At 38.3% G+C, this 12019-nt stretch overlaps 1 protein-coding gene across 10 annotated transcripts in view; it reads left to right on the top strand.

Annotated features, from left to right (window-relative positions):
- Positions 1-12019, top strand: part of OSBPL9 (oxysterol binding protein like 9) — a 164281-nt gene that overhangs the window by 143748 nt on the left and 8514 nt on the right. For all 10 annotated transcript variants that reach the window (XM_061411993.1, XM_061411994.1, XM_061411991.1 and 7 more), the window contains 3 exons: positions 5294-5406; positions 5538-5656; positions 10971-11056. In XM_061411993.1, the coding sequence (XP_061267977.1) occupies positions 5294-5406; positions 5538-5656; positions 10971-11056 (318 nt within the window). The remainder of the gene's footprint in view (positions 1-5293; positions 5407-5537; positions 5657-10970; positions 11057-12019) is intronic.

Raw genomic sequence — 12019 nt, 5'->3', positions numbered from 1 at the left:
GAAATGAGTCTCCTGATTTTTAAAAATGTGATTTGATTTTGAAATGTGTTAAACAAGTTCCTTTAAAAATTATTTGGAAAAAATGGAAAAGACAGCTTATTTTCAGTTGACTTACTGAGCAAGGCTAGTTCTGTGAGAATGTTGATTTTACTCCTGATTTAATTCAAATAGAATAAGTTAGCATCAGTTGTGATAACATGCCAGTATTGCTCATTGAACTTTGGGCCTTATTTCTATAGAACCAACATTAGGAGAGGGTCAAATGAAAGTGAGGATGCTAGGAATTATTCATATAAGAGGAGGTTACTACTACTTGTTTTGTATTAGAGTGAAGGTATTCAGGTACCTATAAGTAAGGCTCTGTACTAGCCAGGTAGAGGAATGATGTGTTCAGGACTTTGGACCCCATGGACTGTAGCCTGCCAGGCTCCTCTGTCCATGGATTTTTCCAGGCAATAATATTGGAGCAGGTTGCCATGTCCTCCTCCAGGGGCTCTTTCAGACCCAGGAATCAAACCCATGTCTCTTGTGTCTCCTTCATTGGCAGGTGGATTCTTTATCACTAGCGCCACCTTATACAGAAGTGAAACAAGAGCCAATCCTTCCCCTCAGGAACTTACAGTCTTTTGTGGGGAAAACGGACATTTATAATTCAGTGTGAAATATGCTGTGGAAGAATAAGCCCAGGAAGAATTGGGAGCATTTTGAACTCCTGAGAAGAAAGGATTCACAGAGGATGGAGGGAATGTGATCCTAAGATGAGACATGGATGAGAGAGAAGGGTCATGGGGATGAGAAGAGGAGGGGGAAATGGAAAATGTTGTTCTCATGGAGCTGGAACCCTAATAAGAAAGGCCTGGGGGAGCAGGGGCTTGGTTTCTTTGAGAAGCTATAAGCTAGTGAGCGTGGCTGAGTGTGGTTATAAGTTGAGGAGAGTGGTTAAGAAGATACAGGATACAGGAGAGGTTGACAAGGGCCAGGTCATGAAGGAAGTCCTTTTAGCCTTTGATGAATTTTGAACATTTTCTCGCAAGTGATGGCATCTGCTGGTCAGGTCTACCTTTTAGAAAAATAGATAAGAAAAATATGTCTAAATTGTACAGAATTGAGTGCAGTGGGAATGCATTATGTGTAGGAAGACCAGCCAAAACTGGGTAGGAAATTGAGAAATGTTGATAACCTGAGCTAAGGTCATAGCATAGGAATGGAGGGAAGCATGTGGACTCCAGAGATACAAAGTAGGCAGATTTTGGCAGATAGTGATGGTAGATTTTCTTTTATTAGGTGACATTTGACCTATTTTACACTGTCAGATCAAAGCTAGGTATGTTCTATTGTACAGAAAAGGCCTTTCTTTACACATGAAGTCACTTACATAATAGTTAAAGAAAGTGAAAGTCACTCAGTTGTGTTTGACTCTTAGTGACCCCATGAACTATACAATCCGTGGAATTCTCCAGGACAGAATACTGGAGTGGATAACCCTTCCCTTCTCCAGGAGATCTTCCCAACCCAGGGATCGAACTCTAGTTTCCTGCATTGCAGGCGGATTCTTTACCAGCTGAGCCACAAGGGAAGCCCAAGAATACTGGAGTGGGTAGCCTATCCCTTCACCAGGGGATCTTCCTGACCCAGGAATCGAACCGGGGTCTCCTGCAGTGCAGGCGGATTCTTTACCAGTTGAGCTATCAGAGAAGCCCACTTACATGATAGCCAGTCAGCAAAGTCCTTTTTATCCCTGCTAGTATATAGTTGCTGTGATTAGACTTTGGATTCTGGAATCTTAGAAAGAAATAATAGGTTCTAAATCTGTTTTGCTTTAAAGGTGTGTGATCTAGGTCAAGTTATTTAACCTGTGTAATCCTCAGTTTCCTTGTTGGTAAAATGAGGATGATAATAGTTTCAAATTCAAGGAGTCGTCGTGAACATGTAGATGACAGTAATGTCAATCAAGTGCTTACAGTAATGTCTGGCATGTATAGTAAGTATGCAGTAAGCGATAGCTGTTATAGAAAGCAAATTAACATTTATTTGCTTTAGTGTTCCTATATTTGTTGTAGATGTAACCGGCTTACTTTTTGTTGGGTATTTTTTCCAACTGTCCTGCATCTCAAAGAGTAAGTGCTTTCGTTGCAGTTTTGGGTTTGCTTTGAAATACAATACAGATTTGGAATTTGGTCACAGATTATATGTGAATTTGCAAGCTGAGTACCATCAGCCAAACTTAGACCTTGAACCTTGGTTTCTTTTAATAAGGAATCTTGTGTAGCACTTCAGTTCTCTTAAGTTTGCACATGAACTGAGAAATACAGTATCATATGTAATTGTACCATAACTGTTCAGAATCTCAAAATTTGTGAGGAAAAACGACTATATTAATTTGGGAAGTTTTATTACATAGTAGATCAAATTCAACATTTGAATGTGAGAAACGTAGAATGTATGCCATTAGGTGAATACATAGTTACGAACATGAGAGGAAGAGAGATTTGGGCCCACAATTCAAGAAGACTAGTTTAGCAGAAAGAGTTAGGTTTAGCATGTTGGTTTCTTAATGTTTGTATGTGCGGCAGTAAACTATTACAAGACCATTATTAACAGTTTGCCAATGGAAATTTCACTTTAATTTTGAAAAATAATTTTTATAATAGGTTAAAAGAAAACAGGCATTTGGGAGCATATTCCATTTCACTTTCACTTTAATTTTGAAAAATAATTTTTATAATAGGTTAAAAGAAAACAGGCATTTGGGAGCATATTCCATTTCACTTTCACTTTAATTTTGAAAAATAATTTTTATAATAGGTTAAAAGAAAACAGGCATTTGGGAGCATATTCCAAAATAAAGATTATTATTGATTTTTGAAGTGTTAAATCATTGTTTCCTTAAAAATAATTAAAGAAGGTCTCGTTCATGGGACGTTAGCTATTACTTGAAACATAGAACAAATTAAGTATCAAAATGAATCATCTATCCTCAGGAAACCTAACTATATTTATTGAAAGCTTGATGATGATATGGTTAGCCTCCTTACTACATCACTGATAGTCAGTCTCTGGCCCCAGTTTTAGGGGTACTCCTTAAATTTTAAGTGCTTGCTTACCTGTTGGACCTGTAATAGGCATGTTTACAAAGTTACCTGCAGGCTCATAGGCATTTTTTTCTTCTCCTTAGAAACTTCCTTCTCTGTGCTCTCCCAGTACCCACCTCATAACAAACATGATCTATGAACCTTCATGCTTTCTTATATGCCTTAATCTAGATTCCAAAACTAGTAGGGACTATAGGTATTTAACTTGGCCAGCACAGTGTTTGTTGACTTTTTTTTTTTTTTAGTAATGGGAGTGTAAATCCCTTCAAATTGACTATGCTGGCTCTAGGTCTCCATTGTCTTATGGAATGGGGAGTGTTCAGTCATGTCTGACTCTTTGAGACACCATGGACTATACCCCGCCAGGCTCTGTCAAATTTCCAGGCAAGAATACCAGAGTGGGTTGTCATTTCCTCCTCCAGGGGATCTTCCCAACCCAGGGATTGAACCTGGTCTCCTGCATTGCAGGCAGATTCTTTTACTGCTGGGAAGCCCACCTGACCCTATTCACATATTTAGGCTTCCCTGGTTGGTCAGCGATAAAGAATCTGCCTGCAATTCAGGAGACCACCTTCAATGTAAGAGACACTGGTTCTATCCCTAGGTCAGAAAGATACCCTTGAGAAGGAAATGGCAGCCCACTCCAGTATTCTTACCTGGGAAATCCCGTGGACAGAGGAGCCTGGGAGGCTACAGTCCATGGGGTCGCAAGAGTCAGACTCAACTTGGCAATTACGCCACCATCACCACCATTCTCACATTGATGCTCTCTGTCTTGTGTCTGTAGGCATTGAGCTTGTGCCACCTGCTGGTCATCAGCTGCTATCACTAGCTTTCTAGCTCTCCAGTCAAGTTTCTATCTACTATTTCTCTCCCTGAAGGAAGAGAATTTGAAAGCTTAAGTCCTTCCACCATTCAGTTTCTAAAGACCTGTCGTAATGATAACTTCTCTGTGAACTAATGTTCTAATATAGGCAGAGCACAGAAGATTTTTAGGGTAATGAAACTATCCTCTGCAATAACTACAATGATGGACACTTATCAACATCCTTTTGTCAAAATCCATAGAATGTACAAGACCAAGCATGAACCCTACTGTAAACTGGACTTTCAGTGGTAATGCCATGTCATGTAGGTTCATCACTTACTACAAATGTACTACCAAGTGCAGGATGTTGATAGTGGGGAAGTTGTGCATTTGGGAATTCTGTACTTTCTGCTCAGTTTTGCTCTGAACCTAAAATTGCTCTTTAAAAATATCACGCTTACCATTAAATAAGATATCAAAAGAAAGTAATCAAGGCAAACTATGTTTACATTAGAATATATAATGTGTTTTGCTGGAGAAGGAAATGATATTTTACTTCAATATTCTTGCCTAGAAAATCCCACGGACAGAGTGGCCTATCTGGTGGGCTGTAGTATATGGAGTTCACAAAAGAGTCGAACATAACTTAGCAACTGAAGAACAGTGGTGTTTTACATCTATAAATTTGCAATAAAAGACTTTACTGTGTGTACCATTTTATAAATAATACCTGCAGTATGAGAAATTTGGTTTCTATTTTTACCCTTAATAAGTAAACTTAGATTATTCTTTTATTAATGTACAAATACTAGTCCTGGGTAGGTTATGATCAGAGCTGTATAACAGAGGGAGCTTTCTTTAGACCCTGTTAATCAGCTCATAATACCACTTACCATAAATTTACTTGTAAAAGTTAATATACTTGTTTATTTTTTTAATTTCAAATATGGTTTTTTATTGACTAGGAAAGATGTTATTACCCGTGTAGGCTTTTTCAAAGGATCTCAAAAATACATCTTTCTGAGACTAATTAATAGATTTATCATTTTTGAGGTTCTGGAAATTGTTGCCAAGAATTACGACATACTTACATTTATGCAAGGAAACAAATTTGGAAAATGAATTCAAGTTTTAAACTTACATGAAGAGGCAAAATCGTACTAATTTTTCATGGCCTTTCAACATGTGAGCATACACCATGCAAAAAACAGGAAGCTGATGGGGAGAGAATCAAGCATATATATATGTATATAACCAGCTAACTTTAAAGGTCTAGTTTGTTTCTGTCAGTTATCTGCATATACTGGTTTCAAGTAGCTTTATAGGTTAACGTCTTACTGTGATTTTAAATTGCTTCCTTAAAAAGCTTAAGAAGGTGATTAATATTTTTTAGTTCCTCTGGATCTGCCTCAGTCTTGACACACAGCAGTTCGGGAAATAGTCTAAAGCGTCCAGATACCACAGAATCACTTAATTCTTCTATGTCCAATGGAACAAGCGATGCTGGTAAGCAGCCTTTGAGAGTTTTAACTTTTTTTCCTTAAAAATATTTGTTTGAAAAAAATCATTTATAATACTGGTACCAGCACAGATGGGCCCAGTGTAACACCACTCTAAGAAGATGTGTTTTATTTTAGACCTTTTCGATTCACATGATGATAGAGATGACGAAGGGGAGGCAGGGTCGGTGGAAGAGCACAAGAGTGTTATCATGCATCTGTTGTCACAGGTTAGACTTGGAATGGATCTTACGAAGGTAAGACTCAACATTTGGTTTTGCTGTTACTGTATATATGTAGATTCGCAATGATCGTATGGTGAGTGTATCTGCACACGTAGTGTAATGACGTAATTTCTGTTTATACTGTTGTTTTTTTATATATGTACCTGAGTAAACTGAGAATTTTATAAAGGATAACATAAGTAAACTAGGGTAATTTCATAGGGATAGTATGTATAGATTATGATTTGGATGTTATTGGGAGAAAGCGTGGAGTAGTATTGGGCTTGGTTAGTAGTTGGACAAAACCCAAAGCAGTGTAGTATATGCATAGAGTCAAAATGAGCAGAGTTCTGATCTCGGGGTCAGAGGGTCTGTGCTTACATCCTACTTTTGCTGTTACCAAACTCTGACCTTGAGCAAGTTCCTTCCTCTATAACCTTTGGGTTTTGCATATACAAAATGGATATTGGAACAGGTAATGAGTGGGAAATTATATGATATACATTGAGCCATAAAATTATTATGGTTCTGGATTTGAATTTGAATTTAAACTTGGTGCTCTAAACAGAATGCCTGATTGATACAGGAGACTGGTGTATAGGTGCCTGTGTATATCCCTGCCACTCTGCTAAAAGCCTTCTCCTTTCACCTAATTCTCACGATAGCACTGCAAAGTTGGTGATGGTTGTTAACTTCATTTTATAGATGAGAAATTGAAGCTCACAGAGATTAAGTAATTTGGCTAAGTCCTTCCTATTAAGTGGCAGAACTGAGATTCTAATCTGGTTGTAGATTTCAAAAATCTATAAACTAAACCATAATACTTTCTAGTAAGTGTGTATAATAAAAATTTTTACCCCAAATCTAAGAACAGAAGCACAAGGATAGCATTCATTTGTGCAACAAACATACTTGCTGGGGAAGTTCTAGGTAAGAGAATATTTGCAGGAGCTTGCCTCCAGAATTTTTTCATTGATCATTAGATTGATTGCATAATTGCTGGAGCAGAATTGTCACTTCAAATTTGAGAAATACAGCTTCATTTTAGATAATGATGTTTATATTTCTTTTCTACACCTTCTACCTTGGTTGGGTTTGGTCTCCAATAATGGAAGAGCCACCTAATAGTATCTTGAACAATACTAGGTTTACTATCTCAGGAGATGAGAAGTCCAGAAATAGAGTAGTTCCAGGGTCCATGAATTCATAGTGGGTCAACAATGTGAGAAACGATCTAGGTCCCTTCATCTCTCTGCTCTGCTATCCTCTGCATGCTGACGTTCACACTCAGACCCGTCTTCCCACCATTGCAAAATGACTGCCACACTTCCAGTTAATCACATCCTTACGCAGGTATGTCAAAAGGCAGGAAAAATAATTCTCTTCATGAATTTTATTGTTGATATAGGGAGAACATCCTTTTCCGCAGTGGCCTGTCAGACTTCCAGTTGAATCCCATTGACCCAAGCTCAGCCAGTGTGCAAGCATAAGCCAGTCACTGGCAAAGGAGGTTAATAGATTGGTTTAGATTAATCTACATTCACCCCTTGGGGTGTGGGAGGGCCTTGTGACTCATAGCAACCTATAGCCTATACCTGAACTGAATCAGACTTCTTTCGGTAGGGATATGCATAGGCAGCCGGAAGGATGTGCTGCAGTCAAGTGTGTAGTTCTTGCCTCTCATAGCTTCCTCTGCTGTATGCTCCATGTTTGGGTTTTGTAGCCACTAAAAGTTTGTTAATTTTTGCTAACTTACTCGATATTTTAGAAATCTTCATTGGCATACATGGTTGTGGTTGTCAGCAGATTGTGAAATCTTGATTCCCTTGTGCATTTCAAAGTATTATTACAATAATATCTTATGTCATTTTCCTACTTATAATAATGTCTTCTCACCTCAAATATTTTCTAAAAAGAGTTATTCTCCAAATACATCATAGTGTTTGGAAACATTACTATAGTCACATCCGGTTTACCTCACTTGGTCTTCAAAACAGTCCTAAGACTTAGCAGGGCATATAATTATCCTCCTTTTACAGAAACTTTCAGATGTTGAGTACATTTTCTATGGCCTCCTCACACCAAAATAAGTATTTGAACCCAGGTTAAAGACAGCTTAGTCCAGCTCACTTATATCAGTGTTTCAGCAACTTGACATAATGGCATGTACCCAGATAGTGCTAAAAACAATGAAGAAGATCTGTTCAATGAGAGATCTTAAGAAAAATTTTAAATAGGGAGGGAAAAATTTTTTTTTGATTACACATCAAATCAAACTTATGGTCTGTGGCCATGTCTTCTTTTTCAAATTGCATGTTCTGTTCTTTTGTTCATTTTTCTGCTGGCAGTAGTAGTCTTTTTCTTGTTGATTTGCAAGAGCTGTTTATATATTGAGATATTTAGCCCTGTCTGTTCTTTGGCAGTCTTACTTACTAATGTACAATCTCCGTGTTCTCCAAGAGTGGTAGAAAATTACAACAAGCTTACTCACCAGTTTAAGCATACTTATACTATGAATATAGGTGTTCTGAGGAACATTTAAACTCAGGAGTCTAATAATAAAATGCTAAGTATTAGAGCCATAGGGGTTCTTTCCAGGTTCTTGCGTTCTGTCATTCCTCTTTATATACAGCAGCAATACCGGTCCACTGGTCAGTCCCTGTCACACTCATTTTCTGCCGCCCTCCCTCCCCTTGTCTCCCACCACCATCTCCATGTCTCCATGTTTCCCTCTATTAGAGCCTACTCTCTAAGGCTTTTCTCTAGCACCACCTCAACATGTTGTTTCTCAGCTTTGCCCTCATTCTGGTTTCCCAAACAGAGCATGATCTTTTGCCTCTCCTGAATTTCCAGAGTACATTGAACATCTCCTGGATGCTCCTCTGTTCATGGAATTCTCCAGGCAAGAATATTGGAGTGGATAGCCATTCCCTTCTCCAGGGGATCTTCCCAACCCAGGGATCAAACCCAGGCCTCCCACATTGCAGGCAGATTCTTTTCCATCTGAGCTACCAGGGAAGCCTGATATTTATCACATTCTACCTAAAAGTTAAATGCTGGTATTATTCTCTCGATTAACCTTTGCTGCTTCCATAGCATTTACCACAGGTGCTTGAATATTGCAGTAATTACTACATTTAAAGGAATCTTTGGTTACTGTGGTGCTCAACTGCCATAATGAATAATGTCTAATCTGATACAGACTTCAAAAACTCTTCCTCTATTTGTAATGAAATTCTTTTCTTAATTGATTAATCTTAATCTTTCTTATTCTTTTTTCCCATATTTCTTCTTCTTTTAAGTTTTTATCTTATATTTATTTTTGGCTGCACTGGATCTTTGATGCTGTGTGCATGGACTCTTCTCTAGTCGCGGCGAGTGGGGCCTACTCTTCAGTTGCGGTGCACAGGCTTCTCATTGCGGCAGCTTCTCTTGTTGAGGAACACAGGCCGTTGAGCACACTGGCTTCAATAGTTGTGGCACATAGGCTTAGTTGCCCTGCAGCATTGTGGAATCTTACCTTCTTGGACCAGGGAGGGAACCCTAGTCTTCTGCATTGGCAAATGGATTCTTAACCACTGGCCCGCCAGGGAAGTCCTCCAACTTCTTTCCTTTACTTTCTCCTCTGCCACTTTCCCAGGCCCTCAGCATTTTTCTTCATGGGCCCAGCCTCCTGAAGAAAGAGTTGGTAGAATCCCATCTTTATTGTCTTCTTCATTTTGTTTATTCCCTCAGTTACTTACTAAAAATTTCTTAGTTTGTAATAGTAGCTGAAATGCAAGTACAAATAAAGTATGGTTCTTGCATTCTAGAAGCTCATTGTTTACTTGAGGACACAGATCCTTAAGTACACAGATCCAGTAGATAAATTTCCTTAGGCACTTAAACGATGATAGAGAAGCAATGGTAGAGAGGAATGTGTGTAGACCCCACCCGCCAAAGTCAAACAGAGCCAATTTTGGATTCCACTTAACAACAGAGCGGTGAGAAAATTTCTCACCCATTTGCGCTTCATTTTTCTCCACTAGTTCTGAATAGGAAAAGGAGTGCAATCAAGGCGATATATTGTCACCCTGCTTGTTTAACTTAGATGCAGAGTACATCATGAGAAATGCTGGGCTGGAGGAAGCACAAGCTGGAATCAAGATTGCCGGGAGAAATATCAAATAACCTTTAACCTCAGATATTCAGATGACACCACCCTTATGGCAGAAAGTGAAAAAGAACTAAATAGCCTCTTGATGAAAGTGAAAGAGGAGAGTGAAAAAGTTGGCTTAAAGCTCAACATTCAGAAAACTAAGATCATGGCATCTGGTCCCATCACTTCATGGCAAATAGATGGGGAAACAGTGGCTGACTTTATTTTTGGGGGCTCCAAAATCACTGCAGATGGTGATTGCAGCCATGAAATTAAAAGATGCTTACTTCTTGAAAGGAAAGTTAGGACCAACCTAGACAGCATATTAAAAAGCAGAGACATTACTTTGCCAACAAAGGTCCATCTAGTCAAGGCTATGGTTTTTCCAGTAGTCATGTATGGATGTGAGAGTTGAACTACTGAAGAATTGATGCTTTTGACCTATGTTGTTGGAGAAGACTCCTGAGCGTCCCTTGGACTACACGGAGATCCAACCAGTCAATCCTAAAGGAAATCAGTCCTGAATATTTATTGGAAGGACTGATGTTGAAACTGAAACTCCAATACTTTGGCCATCTGATGCAAAGAGCTGATTAATTTGAAAAGACCCTGATACTGGGAAAGATCAGTGGGAGGAGAAGGGGATGGCAGAGAAGGAGATGGTTGGATGGCATCACTGATTCAATGGACATGAGTTTGAGTAAACTCCGGGAATTGGTGATGGACAGGGAGGCCTGGCGTGCTGCAGTTCATGGGGTCACAAAGAGTCAGACACGACTGAGCAACTGAACTGAACTTTCTCCAGTGTAAAATGATGATAATTTCTTCTTAATGAGATGGTTGTAAGGTTTAATAAGATAATGTGTGTGTGATGCTCCAGAAAGTCAAAAGATATCAAAGGGTTGCTACTGCATAGTTGTTATTGCTAAAACTTTGATTATTGACTTAGGGAGCCAAAGAGAGGTTGCTCAGAGAAAGTGACATTTGAACATTCAGAATCTCTTGTCTTTCATCCCTTAGGCAGGTTAAGAACAGTTTGAGAAGTAGGTATCAAAAGCATGCCTGGGCAGTACTTGGTGGATGTTACTGTGATTGGAATCAGTTTTTTTTGTTTTCATTTACGTGTTTTTCTTTTTAAATGCAGCTTAGCAGTCTTATATATCTGTAGTGGAATTTGATTCTCAAGGGTCAAATATGTATGTTTTTCAGGTAGTTCTTCCAACATTTATTCTTGAAAGAAGATCTCTTTTAGAAATGTATGCAGACTTTTTTGCTCATCCGGACCTGTTTGTGAGGTATTTGACTTGATACAGTAGCTTCACTTTTTAAAAGATATTACTCATTACCTTTCTGCCTTTGCAGGATAGATTCCTTTGCCTTTCAAATGTTTCTGAGGAAAAAAGGTGTTGAATATTTTGTTTGTATTAGATGCCTCTGTTGCTGATACTGTTAGGCAACCAAGTTGAACACCTTAAAAAATCTTGAACACCTATTAATAAGGTAGCCAGTATTTAGAGAGCTTTTTTTGATCTAGGAATTGGTAATCACTGTCAAATTATTGATACTACATCCTGATGAAGTTCAGTTATTTGAGTTTAACAAACTTTTCTAAAACACTTGTTTTTTGTCAACACTTTATTATAAGCTGGAAAGGGAAAGAGTTGCAGTGTCTGCATTTGAGGAGTTTATAGTCCAGTGTCCAGATTACAGATTGATTCATAAATTTTAAATACAAAGATTGCAGTATTCAATATATGTATAAAGGACAGGAGTAATCTAAAGGTGAGATTGATTTATGAGGAGGTGAGTGAGTTCACATTGCCTTTCACTGGTAGCAGGAGCATTTTCTTTGTAACAGGATGTTCTAATCCGTCCTCTCTGATTGCATTCCTTGGCCTTGGACTGTGATTTACTAGAGCCAGATACAGATCACCGAAGTTTCACAGTGGGTGGGCACATTGGATGACACTGATATGTAACTTCTTAATGAGGATTTTAGAGACTCATTTAACCAGTTCCCAAAGGGCAGAAATTAAATATGGCATTATTTAAATTCATTAAAAAATACAGAAATACAGCTAAAACACCAATAGATATGATTAAGTGTAATTCTAAAAATTCTCACTCTCCCACAGAGGAGGAAAGGAAATATAATAGAACAAAGAATAAAAGGGCCAAGTAGAAAACAAATGCCATGATGATAGAGTTAAACTCAGCTATATATTCATAGTACATTAAATGTGAATATCATATATACT

The sequence above is a fragment of the Bos javanicus genome, chromosome 3, assembly GCF_032452875.1.
Source record: "Bos javanicus breed banteng chromosome 3, ARS-OSU_banteng_1.0, whole genome shotgun sequence".
NCBI classification, from domain to species: domain Eukaryota; kingdom Metazoa; phylum Chordata; class Mammalia; order Artiodactyla; family Bovidae; genus Bos; species Bos javanicus.
The sequence above is the reverse complement of the archived record's forward strand: the minus strand, read 5'-3'. Positions and strand labels throughout refer to the sequence as shown.